Source organism: Mustela erminea, chromosome 14, assembly GCF_009829155.1.
Source record: "Mustela erminea isolate mMusErm1 chromosome 14, mMusErm1.Pri, whole genome shotgun sequence".
NCBI classification, from domain to species: domain Eukaryota; kingdom Metazoa; phylum Chordata; class Mammalia; order Carnivora; family Mustelidae; genus Mustela; species Mustela erminea.
The window spans coordinates 58008274-58031341 of record NC_045627.1 but is presented as its reverse complement, the minus strand read 5'-3'; the positions used below and the strand labels follow the sequence as shown (position 1 = coordinate 58031341).

Genomic DNA, 23068 nt, shown 5'->3' with positions numbered 1-23068 from the left:
TTTCGAGGATGTTAAGTCTAAGCCCCGCCTTGGGTGTACACATCACTTAAAAATAAAAAACTTCACGGGGCGCCTGGGTGGCTCAGTAGGTTAAAGCCTCTGCCTTCGGCTCAGGTCATGATCCCGGGATCCTGGGATCAAGCACCGCATCAAGCTCTCTGCTCAGCAGGGAGCCTGCTTCCTCCTCTCTCGTTCCACCTGCCTCTCTGCCTACTTGTAATCTCTGCCTGTCAAATAAAATAAATAAAATCTAAAAAAATAATAATAATAAAAAATTTAAAACTTCAAAAAAACTTTAAAAATAATAAATTTAAAAAATATTTAAAAAAAATCATGTCCCTCAAGTTCTGAAATTTTTTTAATATTTGCTTTTCATGTAACACACAATACTGTTTTGTTTTTTCATTCAATACTATTTTGTTAGAATTTTTAAAAGATTTTATTTATTTACTTGACAGAGAGAGACACACAGCCAGAGAGGGAACACAAGCAGGAAGTCTAGGAGAGGGAAAGCAGGCGTCCTGCCAAACAGGGAGCCTGACGTGGGGCTCAATCCCAGGACGCTGGGATCATGACCTGAGCCGAAGACGCCCAACGGCTGAGCTACCCAGGCACCCTTCATTAAATACTGTTTTAAATACTTACCCTACTTAGCTCCTCTTCAACTGCGCCAATTTTTTCAATCAATTCTACAATCTGTTCTTCTTGAACAGTTAGTTTTCCACTCATGGCTCTAAAATAAAGTTAATATGAATTTAACAGTTAATATTTTTTAATTCCTTTAAGACTCATTCTAACAAAACTGTGGCAGTTGCACATCATCTCTACCATTTATCACTATAATAATGATGCCTAAGTGTCAATAAGCAATGAACACAAATTACAAAAAACTAATGTATCCTTGTCCTTGTTTTATAAATGGAATATTCTTCTTGTGACTTCCATTTTGAAACTGAGAATCCCTACTTATGAGGGGAAAAAAGCATGTGTATGTATAAAATTAAAGAAGCTACAAAGCTGACAAATAGTCCTTTGTCATAATTCACATAAAACAGAGATGGGGAGGGATACAAACTAAGTGTCTATAATCAGGAATATGGAGGATAAATAGGACCCACAGAATCCATGAGAGGCTTGGGACTTGAAGGCATCTGGTATCACAGAAAGAAGGGGAGTCAGGGGCTAAAATTGGATAAGTGAGTTAAAGTATATATACAAAACAATTATACCTCCTGTCTCCTGCATACCCCGGTACCCTCTGCATACCCCATACCCTCCTGCATACCCCAGTACATACCCTAACACACACCATCACTGATGTTTTACTAAAGTTATGTGAGAAGTAATGAATGAGGAAAACAAGTGAAAAATACATGGGCCCTCTTTGTATTTTTCTTGCAACCTCATGTGAATCTATAGTTATCTAAAAATTAAAGTTATATATATAAAAAATTTTTAACTGATAACTATTTGTTAATATCAGAAAAAGGAGCATTTATAGGAAGCACTAGATACAAAGATCTTAGTTACTGTCACAAAAGTAAATTTTATTTCAAACACCTTGTTATCAGAAAATTATTATTCTTGGAAATTAATTTCCATAGCCAAGGTCTTACCTAAAATTTTCTTCAGAAATGTATACCCCATTTTTCTCACGGGCTGCAGCAAGATCTCGTTTCAGACGCTCTATCTCTTCTGTGTATTCCTTCACAAGAAGAATATTGTAGGTATCAATTTAGCATTTAACTGTTTTTTCATTCATTTTGGGGAGGATATGTAATAAATAAAACATGTACTTAGTCCTTTCATGTTTTTTAAAGCATGAAAAAGAATACTTTTCATTCAATATTTGTTTAGTCACAGAGTCTTTCAACAGCTTAAATAAATACTTTTTTATTTTTTTTAAGATTTTATTTATTTATTTGACAGACAGAGATCACAAGTAGGCAGAGAGGCAGGCAGAGAGCAAGGAGGAAGCAGGCTCCCCACTGAGCAGGGAGCCCGATGTGGCTAAATAAATAAATAAATAAATAAATTCTTTAAAAAGGGGGGGGGGGGGCACCTGGGTGGCTCAGTGGGTTAAAGCCCTTGCCTTCGGCTCAGGTCATGATCCCAGGGTCCTGGGATCGAGCCCTGCATCGGGCTCTCTGCTCTGCAGGGAGCCTGCTTCCTCCTCTCTCTCTCTGCCTGCCTCTCTGCCTACTTGTGATCTCTGTCAAATAAATAAATAAAAATCTTTAAAAAAAAAAAAAAAGGGCATGGCATGCTTAGGTGGCTCAGTGGGTTAAAGCCTCTGCCTTCGGCTCAGGTCATAATCCCAGGGTCCTGAAATCAAGCCCCACATCTGGCTCTCTGCTCAGCAGGGAGCCTGCTTCCTCCTTTCTCTCTCTACCTACCTCTCTGCCTACTTGTGATCTCTCTGCCAAATAAATAAAATATTTTAAATAAATAAATAAATAAAAATAAAAGGCCATATAAAGAAGATAAACTACAGACTGGGAGAAAATGAATATAAACCATTTTTGTGACAGAGGACTAAGAACTTTCAAAACGACAATAATTTAAAAAAAAAAAACAATTAGTAAGAAGCCTGGTTGGCTCAGCCAGAAGAGCATGTGATTCTTGATCTCTGGGTTGCGGGTTCAAGCCCCACGTTGGGTGGAAATTACTTAAAAAAAATATATACATATATATAATATATTTTATATTTATTACATATATGTATATATATAAATATATACATATATTAAATTTTTTTAATATATAAAACTAAAAAATATATATACGTAGATATATTTATTATATGTCTATGTATATATATATTTTTTTAAGGCAGGAGGCAGAGGGAAAGAGAGAGAAAGATCTTAAACAGGCTCCACACCCAGCTCTGAGCCTGATGCAGGGCTCAATCATGAGACTGAGATCATGATCTGAGCCAAAATTAAGTCAAATGGCCAAGCAACTGAACCACCCGGATGGCTCCCCCCAATTTTCTTAAAGATTTATTTATTTATTTGAGAGAGAGAGTCAGAGAGTACACAGAGGGAAAGGGAGACAAGCAGTACTACATGGGTCTCAATCCCAGGATCCTGAGATCATGACCTGAACCTTAATCAAGAGTTAGATGCTTAACCCGCTGAGCCACCCCAGTGTCCCCCCAATTTTTTTTACTAAAAAAATTAAAAACCCGGGCGCCTGGGTGGCTCAGTGGGTGAAACCTCTGCCTTCAGCTCAGGTCATGATCCCAGGGTCCTGGGATCGAGTCCCACATCAGGCTCTCTGCTCAGCAGGGAGCCCGCTTCCCCCTCCCTCTGCCTGCTTCTCTGCCTATTTGTGATCTCTCTCTCTCTGGGTCAAAAAAATAAAATCTTAAAAAAAAAAAAAATTTAAAACCCTATTAGAAAATGGGCCTAAAAACAGGAATAGACTTTTCACCAAAGAGGATATGCAAATACCAAATAAGCACATGAAAAGACGCTTAACACCACGAGCCATTAGAGAAATGCAAGTTAAAACCACATTGAGAGAGTGCCTGGGTGGCTCAGTTGGTTAAGCAGGTCAGGCTCAGGTCATGATCCTGACTGGTCCCAGGACTGAGTCCCGTGTTGGGCTCCCTGCTCAGGAGGGAGTCTGCTTCTCCCTCCCACCCTCCCTTGTCTTATGCTCTCTCTTTCATTCTCTCTCTCAAATAAATAAATAAAATCTTTTTTAAAAAACCCACAAAAACACAGTGAGATATTTAGCGCCTCTTATACTCATCAGAACAACTAAAATAAAAATAGCTATAATACCAAATGCTGGTGAATATGTGGAATAACTAGATCACTCTTACATTGCTAGTGGGAATATAAACTGATACAGCCACTCTGGAAAATAGCTTGGCAGTTCTTTAACTGATAAATAAAATCTTAAAAAACAAAAACAAAACAAAACTTAACCAACTAAAAATTGGGCAAAGAATTTGGATAGATCTTTCACAAATAAGATATACAAATGGATAAGAAGCATACGAAAAGATGCTCATTATCATTATTCACTAGGGGAACGCTAATTAAAACCATGCTGAGGGTAAAATCATACCCTTACTAGAATGGCTAACATTAAAAAGACTATAACATGTGTTGGGGAGGATGTGGAGAAACTGCAACCCTCATGCATTTGCTGCTAATGAAAATTTAAAGTGGTACAGCCACTTTGGAAAAGAGTTTCTTTTTTTTTTTTTTAAGATTTTATTTATTTATTTGACAGACAGAGATCACAAGTAGGCAAAAAGGCAGGCAGAGAGAGAGGAGGAAGCAGGCGCCCCTGGAAAACAGTTTCTTAAAAAGTTAAACATAAACTTACTGTGCAACACAGAAATTAAACTTCTAGGTAACTACCTGAAAGGACTGCAAATACATCAACACAAAGATTTCTATACTAATATTCATAGCAGCACTACAGGAAATGATCCAAATTTCCATCGGCTGATGAATGGATAAACACAATGTGTTATTAACCATTTAATGGAATACCATTCAGCAAAATAGTCTACTGATACAACTACAACATAGATGAAGCCCTAGTGTTATGCTAAGTGAAAGAAGCCAGATGCAAAAGATTAAATATTACATGATTCCATTTAAGAAATGGCTGGAAAAGGGGCATCTGGGTGGCTCAGTGGGTTAAAGCCTCTGCCTTCGACTCGGGTCATAATCCCAGAGTCCTGGGATTGAGCCCCACGTCGGGCTCTTTGCTCCACGGGGAGCCTGCTTCCTCCTCTCTCTGCCTACATGTGATCTTTCTCTCTGTCAAATAAATAAATAAAATCTTTAAAAAAAAATAAAAAAGAAATGGCTGGAAAGGGCAAATCTACAGACAAAAAGTGTATTAGTTGTTGATTGTTTGTAAAGGGGTAAAGGGGAACTTTATAGTGATAGAAATTTCCAAAGTAGACTGTAGTGATGTTGCACAACTCTGTAAATGTACTAAAAATCATTGCATTATAGGATTACAATGGAAGAGTGTTATGGAATTTATACCTTAATGTGTGGTAATAATACCATATTAATGTATGGTGATTGTACCTTAAAGCTAGAAATAAATAAATTTTGTAAATGTAAATAACTGCAAATTTTGCTGGCTTGATAGAGCTGATAAAGTCACCGTATTTGCATTAGAAAAAACATTTTAATATATTAGGTAGTTAATTAAAATCATTAGATGAAATGCCTTATCACACGTAATTGAATAAATCTTAACAATTATCTATTTCAGGTCCTCAGCTTAACATTTGTCAAACAAAACATTCCTCCACAAAATCCACAATTACCTTAATAAGAGCTCTTTTGGTGAGTTTCTGGTTAACTTCAGGCTTATTTAGTATGTTCTTTGCTCTATGAGCATATTCCAATGTACTCAGAGTTTCCTGTAAAGAAAAGAAAATGCCAATTACTAAAGATTCTATAAGAACAATGTAGTTCTGTTATCAAAAGGATTATAAAATAAGTTACAAGAAAAAAATAATTTACAAGAAATAACTTACGGTTATATCTAACCTAAAAATCTATCATCCACTAGGACCACTATTCTAAATCTTTACAAGGAAATTTGTTCAAAACAGCCTTTTCTTCCCTTCTTTCTAATTTAAAATGTCATCTTCTTTATGATAATTTGCCTAAGAATTTTTTACTTTGGTCTTCACACTCAATGAACCCCCTCACCTGATGAATAAGCAAAATATTCTATATCCATACAATGGAAAATTACTCACCTACAAAAAGAAATGAAGCATGGATACATGTGAACCACATGGATGAACACTGAAAACATGCTAAATGCAAGAAGGCAGTCACAGAAGAACACTTATTGCATGATTCCATTTACACACAATGTCCAGATTAGGTAAATCTATAGATTACAAAAGTAGGTTGAGGCACCTGGCTGTCTCAGTTGGTTAAGCGTCTGCCTTTGGCTCAGGTCATAATCTTAGAGTCCTGGGATCAAGCCCCACATTGGGCTCTCTGTTTACTGGGGAGTCAGCTTCTCCCTCTCTCTCCCTTTGCCTCCAACTTGTGCTCTAATAAAGAAATAAAATCTTTTTAAAAAGTGGCGGGAGGAGGCTCCTGGGTACCTTCGGCTCGGGTCGTGATCCCAGAGTCCTGGGATGGAGCCCCACATCGGGCTCCTTGCTCATCAGAAGCCTGCTACTCCCTCTCCCACTCCCCCTGTTTATGTTCCCTCTCTCGCTGTGTCTCTCTCTGTCAAATAAATAAAACAAAATCTTTAAAAAAAAAAAAAAGAAAAAGAAAAGAAAAAAATTTTGAAGTAGGTTAGTCATGACCTAGAACTGGGAATGTGGGCAAATGGAGAGTGATTCCTAATGGGTTACAAGGTTTCTTTCTAAGGTAATGACAATGCTCTAAATAGACTTTAGTGATGGTTGCACAGCTCAGCAAATATATTAAAATCATCAAATTACATACTTGTAATAGGTGATTTAATGGCATGTGAATTACATCTCAGTAAAGATGTGTTTTAAAATGAAAGGGGAATTAGAGACCTTATAAATCCTTTTCTAACTCCGTTTAAAGGAAACAATCAGGGTGCCTGGGTGGCTCAGTGGGTTAAGCCGCTGCCTTCGGCTCAGGTCATGATCCCAGGGTCCTGGGATCGAGTCCCACATCGGGCTCTCTGCTCAGCGGGGAGCCTGCTTCCCTCCCTCTCTCTCTCTGCCTGCTTCTCTGTCTACTTGTGATCTCTCTCTCTGTAAAATAAATAAATAAAATATTAAAAAAAAAATTTAAAAAAAAAAATAAAGGAAACAATCACAATAAAATAAGAGATTTTGCCATCTTTTTTTGCTCCTCTTGGTTTTACCACCTGTTCTCACATATCCAATCCCATCTTCAGTGCCCTCTAAGAACTTCTACAACACTAGCATTCAATTAACTCACTTTTAAGTCCCCTATTAGATCTCCATACCCTGGCCCCAATCAGGGTCCCTGCTCAGCAGGGAGTCTGATTCTTCCTCTCCCTCTACCCACCCCTCCACCTCCTCATTCTCTCTCAAATAAATAAATAAAATATTTTTAAAAATCTCTATACCACATGTAACCATCCACTGCTAATGACCACAGCAATTTCTTTTCTTTTTTTTTTTTTAAAGATTTTATTTATTTATTTGACAGACAGAGATCACAAGTAGGCAGAGAGGCAGGCAGAGAGAGAGAGAGGGAAGCAGGCTTCCTGCGGAGCAGAGAGCCCGACGCGGGGCTCGATCCCAGGACCCTGAGATCATGACCCGAGCCGAAGGCAGCAGCCCAAACCACTGAACCACCCAGGCGCCCCACAGCAATTTCTTTTGAAGACTGTGTGGGAAAAACCATTAAGTAATTGGCTTTTTAAGATTAAAAACTCTGCCAGGAAGTAGAAAAACAATTTTTTCAGTGTTGTCCTCCTATGTCCCTTTGCAATATCCAGATTCTTTTACTCTTGCTTAGAATGAATGAAGCCAATTAATGAACTTTTAAAATATATGATAAAAAAATAAAAACAAAAAAGTAAAATAAAGTAAGTGATAGCTAAATAAGAATTACAGCTACTACACTTGCAGATGCCTATTAAAGGGCTTACCTCAAGATTGAGAGATGCAGGAGAAATTGTTGCAATTATGGATGTTCTTGTACGTCCCCCAAGAGAATCCTGGAGGATTCTAGTTAGTTTAGATTCTCGATAAGGAACATGAGGTGTTCTTTCTACAAGAGCAGTAATGACCCTTCCCAAAGTCAAAAGGGATTGATTGATATTTCCAGCCTCCCGAGCTCTCTTGTCAACTGCTCCAGAACGGCCAATGTTCTCACTTCCCGCAAGATCAACCTTGAATTTCAAAAATAAAAGTTGTTAGTTCAACCTCAAATTTCAAAAATAAAAACTGTTAGTTCCCCTGGATTTGGACACAAAGACTTTCATTCTCTAGTATAATGTATCAACTACCCACCAAGATAATTTTTTTATAATTAACAATACACTACAAAGCTAATTACCTAGGAACTTCAAAAATATTGTCTAGAAGTACAGAATTTCAAGCTGCTCTGTGGTGGTCAAGAATGAAACAGATGAAGGGTCCCTAAGTGGCTCAGAGCCTTAATCGTCCAACTTTTTTTTTTTTTTAAAGATTTTATTATTTATTTGACAGAAAGAGAGGTCACAAGCAGGCAGAGAGGGGGAAGTAGGCTCCCCGCTGAGCAGAGAGCCTGATGCGGGCCTTGATCCAGGACCCTGAGATCATGACCTGAGCTGAAGGCAGAGGCTTAACCCACTGAACTACCCAGGTGCCTTAAGCATCCAGCCCGTAATTTTGGCTCAGGTCATGATCTCAGGGTCGTGAAATCCCCATATTGGGCTCCTCACTCAGCTGGGATCCTGCTTGAGATTCTCTCTCCCTCTCTTCCCTCTAAAATAAATAAATCTTAAAGAAAAAAAAAAAAAAAAAGAATGAAATAGTGGTTTGACCCAGCAATCCCACTTCTACGTATATTATCCAAGGGCAATAAAATCAGTATCTTAAAGAGATAACCTGCATTCCCATGTTCAATGAATTATTCACAATAGCCAAGATATAGAAACAGTGATGAATGAATAGAAAAGATATGGTATGCATGTACAATGGAATACATTTACTTAGCCATGAGAAAGAAGGAAATCCTGCATTTTGTAACAACATGGATGAACCTAGTACAATGCAAAGTGAAATAAGCCAGAGAGAGAAGGACAAATACTATATGATCTCCCTTATATGTAGAATTGAGGGGGTGTGGGGAAGAAAGTTAGTTCATGGAAATGGAGAGTAGAATGACGGTTACCAAGAGTAGGGGAATGGGGGAGAAGCAGGTGCTTGTCAAAGCGTATAAGCCTTCAATTATAAGATGAATAAACTCTGGGGATGTAATGTACACTATGGTAATGACAGCTGAAACCTGCTAAGAGTAGATCTAAGCATTCTTACCCCTCCCAAAAAAGTGACTATGTGAGGTGAAGGATATGTTAATTAACCTGATTATGGTAATCATTTCACAAAGCATACATATATCAAATCATCACTTTTTTTTACACTTTAAATATATAATTTTGTCAATTATACTTTAATAATGCTGGAGAAAAAAAAGAATGAAACAGTGGTATTAAGGTAGACACTTACCAAGTTCAACTTTCCAATTTTAACAAGCTCCTCTCCATCAATCGTAGTTTCTTTCATATGTATTGTAACAGAGAAAACTGAGTGGGAACGACTACAAAACAAGATCAGGTCATCCAGTCATTGTAATAAAACATTATTTGCTTTCTATAAAATATTAAAAAGAGTAAAGAAAGACCAAATACCACAAGGTAGAGAAAGATAGTATCGGACAAGAGACATCAATAAGATTTTGGAAGACAGAGGGTAGATAGTATAATGCTTAGGTTTTTGCTTTCTTGTACCTGCTGCCTGCAGAGGGGATCCCAATAAGAAACTATCTGTAAACACCCTAAAAGACTTAGGAACTAGAATCCTCAGACCTCTAAAAGCTGGATGTGGGGTCGGTTTTGGACAGTTGCCTGGTATGTCAGAGGAGAAGGCTTGAAATCAGTCTTCTTATTTATAAGAATCTCTTGAAATATGTCATTACCATAAATTCAAACAGTACCACAGAAATAATCAAATTACTTGATTTCAATGTCAACTGTTGTAAAAATATATTGTTCTGCATTGAGAATATCAGAAATAGTTAATACCCTCTCCTGAAAAGCAAATAGTAAATAAGAGTGATTACCGAAATACTACAAGACAATCACCATGACCATAAAATTTTCCAAAGTCTATCTTATGTACTGACATTCAGCTTTTATCTGAGGGATACAAAAGCTATATAGACAACAAAAGACCTCTTACTCCGTATCAATGACATTTGGTGAACATCCTTGTTTGTTAATTTCATTGATGATTAGTGAGGAATATGGTAATTTTTAATTTTCTCTTTTGTACTTTTCATGTTGCTTGGAAAATTTTACAGTAAGAATCATATTTTATTATTTAAAATTACAGAAAAGGGGAAGGGCACAGGAAAAGTATAAAGAAACTATAAATCTGGGGTGCCTGGGTGGCTTAGTCATTAACCGTGTGTCTTCGGCTCAGGTCATGATCCCAGGGTTCTGGGATCGAGCCCCACAGCAGGCTCTCTGCTCAGCAGGGAGCCGAAATGCTTCCGCCCTCCCCACCCCCGTCTCTCTGCTTGTCTCTCTGCCTACTTGTGATCTGTGTGTGTGTCAAATAAATAAATAAAATCTTAAAAAAAAAAATAAATAAAAAGAAAAGAAAAACAAAGTATAAATCTGAATTCAATATGTATTTCATATTTTCTACCATTATTTACCCATTCCTAATTCAAGATTATGGAATTAATGCAATCAAGCATAGACCTCAACTCTGATTTTGGAAAATTGAATCTTTTCCTTCACTTTATCACATGCATTCATAAAAAAACCTTTACACAAGTCTACATATAAAAAAATGAGTCCTAGGGATGCCTGGGTGGCTCAGTTGGTTAAGCAGCTGCCTTCGGCTCAGGTCATGATCCCAGCGTCCTGGGATCGAGTCCCACATCGGGCTCCTTGCTCAGCAGGGAGCCTGCTTCTCCCTCTGCCTCTGCCGGCCATTCTGTCTGCCTGTGCTTGCTCTCTCCCCCCCTCTCTCTCTCTGATAAATAAATAAAATCTTAAAAAAAAAAAAAAAAAGAGTCCTAGAGGGCATCTGGGTGGCTCAGTCCATTAAGTATCTGCCTTTGGCTCAGGTCATGATCCCAAAGTCTTGGGATCAATCAAATCCAGAGTCAGGCTCCTTGCTCAGGGAGTCTGCTTCTCCCTGACCCTCTGGATCCCTCCCAACCCCCACTCATGCTCTTTCTCTAAAACAATTAAAATCTTTAAAAAAAGAAATCCTAAATTATACAAATTTATGACAAAGCAGGAATTTATTTAAAAGAAAGGTATTTAGAGAAAAGAAATATTACCTAGTCTTAAACTCATTCCTCCAAATTCTACATAATTTTTTCAAATGGAAAGCTATTATAGGAAAATTTAATTAAAATCATAAAATCACCCATAATTTCATGATTTTCATTACTTTCATGGTTTTTTTTGTTCTTTAAAGGCATGCGTAACTTTTCAAAGAGTTGCAGAAATTTCCAATTATAAGGGAGCAAAGAAGTAAGACATTTAATTTTTTTTAGGTTTTTTTTTTAATTAATTTTTTTTAGGTTTTGTTTATTTAATTAATCTCTACACCCAACATGGGGCTCGAATTCACAACCCTGAGATCAAGAGTCACATGCTCTTCTGACTGAGCCAGTCAGGCACCCTGAGATCTATTTCTTTCTTTCTTTTTTTTTTTTTAAGATTTATTTATTTATTTGACAGACAGATCACAAGTAGACAGAGGCAGGCAGAGAGACAGAGGAAGGGAAGCAGGCTCCCCGCTGAGCAGAGAGCGTGATGTTGGGCTCGATCCCAGGACCCTGGGATCATGACCTGAGCCAAAAGCAGAGGCTTTAACCCACTGAGCCACCCAGGTGCCCCCTGAGATCTATTTCTAATAATTACTTTGTAGGTCAGGGAAACATATTCAGAGAAGTTCACTTATTTACCTGAAGTCACATGTTTGGTTAACTGCAAATATCTAACTCCCTATGTATAGCTTTTTTAATTACACTCTAATGCTACACTACACAGAGCAGTAGAAAGAAATATCACCTGACTTGGTAAACTGCTTTTCTAGAATTTGGGATTCTTTTCATAGGGGGTGCTAACCAAATATGCCCCTTTCTACCCTGGAAAGCCAGTGTTAGTGACCATGTCTTCCTATATAAAATGAAGCCATCTAAAAAAAGTTTAAATCATATTGTACAACCCAATATACGTAATTTTTATCGGTCATACTGCAATAAAGCCAGGGGAAAAATTAAATGAAGCTATTTGACTTTCTTCTAATCCTTACTTAAACCATGGGCTTTTAAACTTTGTTCTAGGTATCCACAGAGGCCCCCAAAAAGTGCTCAGGGAAAATCTACAGGAGGCTGAGCAGTTAAGCCTCTCAGCATCCCACCCTCAAATAAGATTTCATCCCACCCTCAAATCAACTACAGCAGGCACAGATTAATCTAGGCTCCTGCGTACGATTTCATTTGAGAAAGAAACAGTCTGCTTAAAAAAGATTAATACTTCTCTAATTTGACTTTGTTCTCCTTCCAACATTCTTCCAATACTGGTGCTTGCCTCTAAATCTCAAGCCAATTACTAAAGCATGAAATCAAGCATACATATAATCTAGGTATGGGACTCACATACTTTGATTCACCTCAATTTGACTTCCCACGTTAAAAAGAAAACGGAGCAGTGGGGAGAGGACACTGGCTTTCTTACCTAGAGTATGCATTCATCAGAGTTGCTGCAGTTGTCCGTTTTGCTGCTCCCTTCTCCAAAATCTGATAGACTTCATCCTTGTTGTGTACTGTAATTTCTTCTAAACCTTTGATTATCACTCCCCTCTGAGCAAATATCAAAAGATCATCCATGAGGTTGGTAAAAAATATATATACTGACTTCTCACAGCATCACACATTAAAATCCAGAGACATTTCATTCTTAAAGACTGAGTTACCTTGTTACGGGGATCGTCAAACATCTGCAGTCTCTCAGAAACATCAGAAGATGGATTAAGAAGATCAAAAAGTTCTTCATTATAGATTTCCAACAGAGACACTTTGACTGAAAATTCAGTACCATTATCAGTAAGTTTCTCAAAAATTTGATGAAGGGTACGTGGAATTATACCAGCCAAGGGATCCTGAAATTATAGTATTAGTTAGGACTAAAATAAGGGAAGAATGTCATTTACTATGGCTGTTTAAACACTTTCATGATGTATCTATGATATATATTTAAACACAAATATGACATAGGATATATTTATGATATATTTAAACACAAATATGAGGGGCATCTGAGTGTCTCAGTTGTTTAGGCATCCAAATCTTGGTTTCAGCTCAGGTCATGATCTCTGGGTCATGGGATCAAGCCCCAAGTAGGGTTCCGCCCTTAGCATGAGGTCTGGGTTGAGCTTCTTTCCTTCCTCCTCTCCCTCCCCCTCTCTTCCTCCCACCATTCACTGCGCTCTCAATCTCTCTCTCTGAAGTCAATAAAATCTTTAAACATAAATATTTCAAAACAGTTAAAAAAAACTAACCAAATATTAGAGCAGCCAAGTCATTTATGAGTTTATGCAACAGTAATTATTTTTCTTCATACCTTCCACAAGTCTGTCCTATCCATCAGCCACATCATGTCTAAAGATTACATAGAAACCAACTGAACTAAACTACTTAGAAAGCCACATTTAATAATTCTTTCTAACTTGGCTCATGAGAACATTAGTAATACAACCATGTTAACAGAAATAGGCCCATCTAACAGGATATTCCCTAATTCTAACATAAACAAGTTGTTTCTCAAATATCCAAGCATCTGTAATAAAATTATTATGAATCTTTAAATGTTGAAACTGTGCTTTAAGTCTACTCCTTATTTCCTATGGTTATAATTCCATAACTTTATTATCCATGCTTAAAGTTATTAATGCCTCAACTATTTAACCACTAGAAAAAAGGATCAACATAAATGTTAACAAGTTAGAAAATTAACTTAGTCATTAAACTGACTTAAACACACTTGATAGAAATCTTTGTAAAACCTAGTATGTGCTTTCTACACTATCTAGTAATACAGTAATCTTAATTTCTTAAATACTGAAGGTCATTGTTGATACCATGCTGCCTCTTGCTATGTTAACTTTACAACAAACTCACTCCCATACTGCAAAGTCTTCCCTTTAAAGCCATAATCACATGCCACTTTTCCACAATATTCTGCTCCAACTATTCCGTCCCAAACAGACCTCTCTCTTATCATTTAACTGTGTCATATGTATTGGTCCTTTCTCTCCTAATGATACCATGTTTCTTAAACAGGAATCATACCACATACTTTAATTTTACTAAAACAGTAGTTTATACTATATTCATGTTTGACATGGGTATACTGATCTTCTCTATTTCACGAGCCCTTCAACCAATTTTTTTTATTCAATCATAGTTCAGCCACTTTAGAGACAAAAATCTATTATAAACCATAAATACCTCCTCCCAAGTGTACTCTTCATTAGGTGACCTCTCACCTTCCATTGTAAAGGTTTTTCCAGTGCCTGTTTGGCCATATCTGTTAAAATTAACCAAAGTGGTAAACAGAAAATAAATACATGCTTCTAAACCTTTTCAGCACTTTGAAAAACAGTGTTTTACTCACGCAAAAATAGTGCAATTATAACCCATAATAACTTCATCCAGAATTGGACAAACAACACTTCGGTAAACATCAATTTGTTTAGTAGAAGCTCCAAAAACCTATCAAAAAAAAAAAAAAGAAAGAAAGAAAGAAAAGAAAAAGCAATTCTTCAGGAAAAAAGTACTTCAAAATTACTCATTTTAAAAATTTTGTTTTTAATCTATTAACTCATTCAGCCCACTAGAAACCACTTGAAAACTCAGAGTCGGGACGCCTGGGTGGCTGAGAGGGTTAAGACTCTGCCTTTGGCTCAGGTCAAGATCTGAGGGTCCTGGAATGGAGCCCGGCAGGGAGCCTGCTTCCCTGTCTCTCTGCCTGCCTCTCTGTCTACTTGTGGGATTTCTCTCTCTCTCTCTCAAAAAAATAAATAAATCTTAAAAAAAAAAAAAAAAAAAAGGAAAAAAGAAAACTCAGAGTCAACTCAAACTTGGAACTGTATACTAGAACCTAGAGGAAATATGTATACAAGAATTACTTTACATAGCAAATAACAAAGGAATAGTAGCATTTTAAGAAATAGGTACTGGGGGACCTGGGTGGCTCAGCCGGTTGGGCATCTGACTCTTGGATTTTTGGCTTAGGTTATGATCTTGGGGTAATGAGACTGAGCCCCATGTGTCAGGCTCTGTCTGCCCTTAGAAAAGTCTGCTTATTCCTCTTTCTCTACTCCAACCCCACTCCCTCACATGCTCTCTGATAAATAAATCTTGGAAAAAAAAAAAAAAGAAAAAGAAAAAAATAGGTACCATATCAAAAGTGTATGTTTTCCTTGAGCTCTTGTCAGCCAAGCCTCCAGTTCGTACACTAACTTCTTTACGTACATGATCACATTCTACTACAGAATGGGCATTAGCTTTCCGTTCCGCCAAATTAAATGGTCTATAAAAAGAAATATACAAAGGTATTTAAAAAACTCTTAGTTATCAGGTTACAGATGACATTATCATTAATACCTTACACAATAACAAAGTGAAGTTTTTTGACACTATTGGTGACAGGGATTAAATGGGGGACTAAATGATACTGGTAAAGCAGACAGCAGAATTTTTAGTTTCAACTCCCAGAAATAAAAAAATAGGTTTTTTACTTTTCAAAGACATGTAAAACATGACAATTCTGACAGCTTCCTGGACTAGATGTAAGCAGAATTAACTCGTTAAAAAAAGGCCAAACTTATTATTCAGAATTCTATTTCCCTTATAGTCTAAGAATATTAGGTTATAACGTACAAGAAAGAACATGCCAGGTTTGTTTCAAAATACTAACCTGTCAGCAGATAACTCGCACTCACACACATGCCTCCCCCCACACCGAAAGAAAAGAAAAAAGAAATCCTATTTAGTTTAGTTTCCCAGTGGCTACTACTATACTTGGCACACATCCTAATATCTGTTAAACTATATAGCTTAATAAATGCCATCCTAAGAGGAGTGATGGAAGAGCTGAAAAGAACCCTAGTCCACACAGTAGCATCATTCAGATATATATACACTTAACACACATCTGGGCCAAAGAAAGATAAGTACTTTTGACCTGAGTTCATTTTTCCCATTCAGATTCACATATTATGAAAGGAAATGGCAACTACTAGATAAACCAAGTTGCTATTTATTTTAAAAATGATACAACATCCTCCATTCCTAGTATATTTTTGACAAGCAGAAAATCAAATTTGTGATCCTGGGAAATTTAACTCACCAACTTGCAGGTAACGCATAATAATGCTATCGATTGTCAAATGTAATGAAACCTACACAATGTACATAACCCATGGCATGAAATATTATTAAAAGTTCAACAAACTTAAGTCAAAACCAACTTATACTGAGGTAGGCCAAGAGTATCAAGTACAATGAATTCTCTCACATGGTTAAAGCTTTTTCAATTAGTTTATAATTCTTAGCATCTCTCAACTAATCTCTTTGCCATTATGTGTGATGACATTAACCAAATGAATACCATTCAAGATGTCACAACCAAGTACTAGATATTCACACAGATCACACGTTTCTAAAAGTTATCAAAACTCCCACTGATGAGCTTAAAGAACTATTTGTACTACCATAAAAAGTACTCCCAAAAAGTACTCTAGGGAACAATGGAGTTCACAGTACATTGTTTTATATAATACTTAAATCTCTGTTAATTATCATTAAAAAAATCCCCCTGGTGGCTCAGAGGCTATATTCCTAACCAAACTTCTCTAATTAGAAATTGTAAGGTTTCTATTAATGACATTAACAAGCCAACCAATTCGTTGGCCTCACTACAGTTATATTACATTCATTCGTTCATTCCATAAATATTCATCGAGTACTTATTATTTGATTGATATTTGTCTAGGACCTGAGGGTATACCAGTGAACAAAACCAAGTTTGAAAAAACCCAAAACACCCAAATTCCTATTCTCAGGGAGCTTTTATCCTAGTGTTATAGATATATCAGGTGCTGATAAATTAGAAATCAAAGTAAATAAAACAGACTAAGTGTGATTGGAATTGATGATGTGGGGAAATGGACAGTTGCTATTACTATTTTAGGGTGGTCTGGGAAGGTTTTTTTTCTCTGATATTTAATGATATTTAAGCAGAATCTAAAAAGTGAGGGAGCCAGTCATGTAGCTATTTTGGTGGGAAAGCTTTCTAGGCAGAGTGAAATTGCAAAGGCCCTGAGGTAGAGGTTGGTAGATGTGTGTGGTGGGGAGGGGCAGCAGGGGAGTTATGTAGGGTATAATAAAGATAACCAGTAGCTAGATCAATGTGAGGGGTCTATAACCTTCAAACTGTGAGCCAAATCTTGCCCTTGTCTTACCAGAGCCCTAGATTGATTTCTATAACTTTGAAGTTTATTAAAAAAAAAAAAAAAATCAGATGCTGCATTGGTAGAAGTTCTTTGGCAGATTCATTCCAGCACTTAAATCTGAAAACAACGGATCACACAGTCTTACTGATTTCAGGTAAAAGATGTCCAGCAAAACAGCAAGCACCAACAAACATAGCCCAGGTAAGAACTGTGCAGCAGTTGAGATCAGAAGCCTCCATAAATGAACAAAGGTTTCAACGGCATCGTCGGACCTCAAGTTCTACTGTGAGGAGCATGCCAAGAGCAACTCTGTGCTGATAGGGATACCAACTTCAGAAAATGTTCTCCAAAAAAAAAAAAAAGAAAGAAAGAAAATCTTCTCAAGAATAAAAAAAAAACTTGCATCATCTTATAGTGGAATAGTAAAACAGTTCTGTGTCTTCTCAACAAAGCAACAAGCAGTTCCTTAACTGGGATTAAATGGGAGACTAAATGATACTGGTAAAGCAGACAGCAGAATTTTTAGTTTCAACTCCCAGAAACAAAAAAATAGGATTTTTACTTTTCAAAGACACATAAAACATGACAATTCTGACAGCTTCCTGGACTAGATGTAAACAGAATTAACTTGAAAAAAAAAAAGAAAGAAAGAATGAAAAGAAAAACATTTAAAAAAAAGAAAAGAAAAGAAAAACATTTCTTTATACAAAAATTATTGTAAATAATTAGACACAACCTAAGCACTTTTCATTAGTGACAATGTAAAAGAAATCTCTTTTTAGGTAAGAAATGTATGTGGATAACAAACATGAATAATGTTTAATTCTTGGGGTAGAGGAAGGGACCAGGAGAGGGATACAATAGGGTTCCAAATGTAATGATTGTTTCATTTCTAATTAGGTCATAGATAACACAGATGTTTGTTACTTTTTTCTCTATAACTTTTTATAGGTCTGACAGATTTTGTAGTTAACAATAAAAAAGAAATTTAAAGAAAATAAAACCATCCAGAAAAAGCAATATTGTCTGGCATTATGAAATGATCAAAATAATCTAAAAATTTGTGTTTGTGGGGCGCCTGGTTGGCTCAATAGGTAGAGCATGGTACTCTTATCTCCGGATTGTGAATTTTGGAGTCTCACTATGGGTGTAGAGATTGCTTAAAAATAAAATCTTTAAAAATTAAATAAATAAAAATTTGCATATGTATTACAGGCTATTTTTATTCAGTCTTCAAAACAAGTAACTATTTTTTTTAATTTATTTATTTATTTGACAGAGATCACAAGTAGGCAGAGAGGCAGACAGAGAGAGGGGAGGAAGCAGGCTCCCCGCTGAGCAGAGTAACTATTAACAGAAGCTCCAGACTATAACTAGTAAGTGGTGGCACTTAAGGTTACCATCAAATTTCCTCTCTAACACCTAGTTCAGAAAGCTAGCTATTATCTTTGACAACTACAATTCAAGATATCAAAGTGGAGGAAGCAATAATTTAAGTTTGTTCACACATTTTAAAAAGGACCTTTATTTTTAAATTTTAGAACTTCTGAATTTACAGAAAAGCTGCTAAATGGTAGAATTTGTAAAGCAACAGCAACAAAAACAAACACGAAACACACACAGACCAGTAAACCGTGGAGGGCTTTTAAAAAACTTAATAAATCAATCTTAATAAAGCAACAGTTTGCATAACGAGTATATTCCTCCTCTACTGGCTAAATTTAAAATGGGGGAGTTATTTGGAAATTAACCCGGGGAGAATTTGAACCCTCCACCCACTCACCGCGAAGAAACTATCTCCCTTGGTCTACGGAAGACCAAGTTGCAGTACAATCAGAAAGCTATACTGGCTTAAGATGCGTCCTTTTAAAAACAAACTACTCTAGCAGTTAACCTTTAAAATATAAATACAATGATGTCTCCTTGTTTGGCGGGGATTAAGAAAATATTGCAACTAGAAGAAAGAAAACAAGTCATCGATTATTCTTTTAGAGGATGATGGAGAGGACGGTAAATCCAACATAAGTACTAAAACACCTGCAAAGTAGGTATGCAGTCTTATTTAGAAACTGAGAAACTTCAAGGATTGGCATCTCTCCAACAATAGTTTTTTTAAAAGAACGCACTTTTCCCTAAAAACCGGCCATCAAAGTCTCCTTCTGAATACCAGTTTAAACTGTAACCTCTAACACAAATGCCCTTTCTTCTGAAACAGACACTAATTTACTCCTCACAGAAATCTGGCGTCGTTTGTATCGACCGAATGCGGAGAACTACGAAACAGGAAAGTTTGCTCCCCGCAGAAACTGAAAACTAAATTCCTCTCTCCGGACAACGCAGACGGGAGCCCTGCACCAAAGCCAGCAAAGCCCGGCACTCCCAGTCCTGCCGGGTTCGCCCTACCTGCATCTCACCACCACCTGGATGTTCTTTCCCTTCTCCTCTTTCTTCTTTGCGGAGGAATTCGGCTGGGACGCCATGACGATCCCTGCCCGAAGGTGAAGGCCTGGCTGCGGACTCCGACGCTGTGGAGCGCGGCGGGTCCCTGCGGCCGGCGCGGCCCGGATGCCCACCTCCCCCGCCGGGTATTGGCGTGGCCAGGGGAAGCCACGCAAGCAAGCTCGACGTCTCCGCTCTCCACCAGGGCTCTAACTGGCCGAGGTGTCTGTCCCGCGCTAGCGGGAGCCTCGGAGTCACCAATTTCGTCTCCGCCCGAAACCTCGGAAACCGAGCAACGACTCGGCGCCTCAATTTGAAAAAGGAGCCGAGACGCCGAGCCAATAGCAGTGTCGGCGCGCGAGGCACCATGGGACACGGTGTCGTCACTAGAGCACCGCCCTCGGGGCGTGGCCCGCGGGAAAGCAAAAAGCTGGTCTGTCCGTGCCGGTCTGGAACTCGCAGTGCGGCAGGAGAGGCGAAGGAGTGAACAGTGTGAGTCTTCGGTGTGACCTTGCCCAGGTTACATAACGTCTGTCCGCCAACATTTCCTCATCTTCAAAATGGAAGTAATAGCGACCATTTCAGAGGGCTCGGTGAAAACTGAGCTAACGCGGACAAATAGCTTAGCCTAGAACACGTAGTGTCCGGAAAGCTTGCCACGATTACAAGTATTATTAGCGAATTGTATGGCAGTGTTATGGAAGCATTGGCGGGGGGAGATGTCCAAAGAGAGACTCTTTCTCAGAGGCAGCGTCCAGAACAGCCTTGAGTAACTGGGAAATGTTAAGAAATAAGGTTACGACGAGTACCAAGTTAAATGTCACTTTCGGGACTCTGAATTTATCCTTTAACTGGTGAGAAGATGTCGCCGTTAAATGATTCCAAGCATAAGGCTGTACTGAACTTGCCTCTTCTGACTAGCGTTTCCGAACGACTGACGCAGGCTCGCGGTGCGCTTCGCTCCCTCTACGTGGCGCCGCAACCCCGCTCCCCCGAGCAGTCTTGAGGAGCTCGAGCCCACGCCTGCGCCGTCAGCCTACAAATCCCAGCAGGCAGCGCTCCCTAGGCCCCGCCTCCGCTGCGTAGCTCCGGCTTTCCGTAGACGTCCAGCAAGCGTCCTGGCAGTGTTTAGGGTGGCTGGAGGGCGTTGTGTGTGCGGCCCAGCCTCAGGAAATACTGAAGCTCTGGGCTGTGCGGTGGTGGGCTCACGGAGCTGAGCGGTCACACTTAGCCTTCAGGAACCTAGGTGTTTTTTGTTTTGTTTTGTTTTGTTTTTTTAAAGTAAGGCCCAGATGGAATGGAAGACTCTCGGGGGCCCTTTGTGTTCCTCCACTTATTAACCTCCTGTATTCCCCCAAGGAGAAGTCTCAGTGTACAGCTCGGATCGCTGGTCATCTTCATTATGCGTAGCCAGATGTCAACTGATACCTATGACGACTCGTCAGCATCGCCAAATGGACCTGTACAGCACGGAACTCTTTATTCCCCCTACCGGCTCCCTAATCCTTTCTGTACTCAGGACACTAACCAGACCTTTGATTCCTTTGTTCTCCACCACATCCAGTGGACTCCTATTGGTTTTACCGCCTCTGCCGTCACTCTAGGCCGTCTCTCGCTCTTTATTTAATTTAAATTCAATTAATGAACATGTGTATTATTAGTTTTAGAGGTAGAGTTAAGTAATCCATCAGTCTTATATAATACCCAGTGCTCATTACATCACATGCCCTCCTAAAAGTCTGTCACCCATTACCCCATCCCCCATCAACCTCCCCTTAAGCAACCCTCAGTTTGTTTCCTATAATTAAGGGTCTTGGTTTGTCTCCCTCTATGATGTTCTCTTGTTTTATTTTTCCCTCCCTTCCAATGATCCTCTTTTGTTTTTTAAAATGCACATGAGTGAAATCATATGGTATTTGTCTTTCTCTGATTGGTTTCGCTTAGCATAATAACCTTTAAGTGATCCTCCTTGTTGCAAATGGCAAGATTTCATATTTTTTGATGACTGAGCAGTATTCCCTGTGTGTGTGTGTGTGTGTGTGTGTGTGTGTGTGACATCTTCTTTATCCATTTATCTGTTGATGGACATCTGGGCCCTTTCCATAGTTTGGCTATTGTGGACATGGCTGCTATGAACACTGGGGTACACATGCCCCTTTGGATCTCTACATTTGTGTCTTTGGGGTAAATACCCAGTAATGCAATTGTTGGTCATAGGATAGCTCTGTTTTCAACTTTTTGAGGAACCTCCATACTGTTTTCCAGAGTGGCCGCACCAACTTGCATTCTTACTTGCATTCTTACCAGCAGTAGGAGAGGGTTCCCCTTTCTCTGCATTCTCACATCTGTCATCTCCCATGTTGTTGATTTTAACCATTCTGACCTGTGGGAGGGTGTATCCCATTGTGGTTTTGATTCATATTTCCCTGATGCTGAGTGATGTTGAGCATTTTTTCATGTGTCTGTTGGCCATTTCTATGTCGTCTTTGGATAATTATCTGTTTGTGTCTTCTCCCCATTTCTTGATTAGATTATTTGTTCTTTGGGTGTTGAGTTTGATAATTTCTTTATAGATTTTAGATATTAGCCCTTTATCTGATAAAACATTTGCAAATATCTTCTCTCATTCTGTCAACTGTAGGTCAAGTCTCTTTCACCTCTTCTCTGAAACACTGTCCTTAACAAGTCTCCATACTTCTGCTCTTTTCTCTTCTCTCCAGTGCATTCACTCAGCAAAGGGAAGGATCCCTAAAAGAATCAGATCATGCCCTTCATTTACTTTTTAACCTCACAATAGCTTCTCATTGAACTTACCATAAAATCCAAACTCCTGACCATGTCCTGTGAGGCCTTCATTATACCACCTTTGCCTGTAATCAACATCAACTCCAGGTACAAACCACATAGATCACTAACATGCTCCCAAGCTTCTAAGTGCTTTCTTGCAGCCAGGCCTTTGCATTTGCTATATCCTTTGCCTGTATCTCTTTTAGTTTGGTTCTTTGCATGACTTACTCATTCTTTTTTTTTTTTTTTAAAGATTATTTATTTATTTGACATCACAAGTAGGCAGAGAGACAGGCAGAGAGAGGAAGGGAAGCAGGCTCCCTGCTGAGTAGAGAGCCCAAAGCGGGCTTGATCCCAGGACTCTGGGATCATGACCTGAGCTGAAGGCAGAGGCTTAACCCACTGAGCCACCCAGGCACCCTCACTTACTCATTCTTATCCTTCAAAACTCAGCTCCACTTTCTCTTTTAAAAGGCTTTTCTTGGCTACCCTATCTAAAGTAAATTACTCCTGTTTCCAGACCCTGATTATTTCCTTCATAATGTATTACAGTCTGTGATTACATTGTCAAAGTATTGTCTCCCTACTCTGCTAGAATGTAGAATTTCACTAGGAACTGTGGATTGT

At 38.4% G+C, this 23068-nt stretch overlaps 1 protein-coding gene across 1 annotated transcript in view; it reads right to left on the bottom strand.

Moving 5' to 3' along the window:
* Window positions 1-20002, bottom strand: part of KIF11 (kinesin family member 11) — a 44483-nt gene extending 24481 nt beyond the window's left edge. Inside the window, exons 1-11 of the mRNA XM_032312646.1 lie at window positions 19619-20002; window positions 15159-15291; window positions 14374-14471; window positions 14208-14286; window positions 12674-12859; window positions 12436-12560; window positions 9179-9269; window positions 7615-7857; window positions 5312-5407; window positions 1617-1705; window positions 646-733 (exon numbers count right to left, since the gene is read on the bottom strand). Coding sequence (XP_032168537.1) covers window positions 646-733; window positions 1617-1705; window positions 5312-5407; window positions 7615-7857; window positions 9179-9269; window positions 12436-12560; window positions 12674-12859; window positions 14208-14286; window positions 14374-14471; window positions 15159-15291; window positions 19619-19695 — 1305 coding nt within the window. The 5' untranslated portion in view covers window positions 19696-20002. The remainder of the gene's footprint in view (window positions 1-645; window positions 734-1616; window positions 1706-5311; window positions 5408-7614; window positions 7858-9178; window positions 9270-12435; window positions 12561-12673; window positions 12860-14207; window positions 14287-14373; window positions 14472-15158; window positions 15292-19618) is intronic.
* Window positions 20003-23068: the final 3066 nt, after the last annotated feature.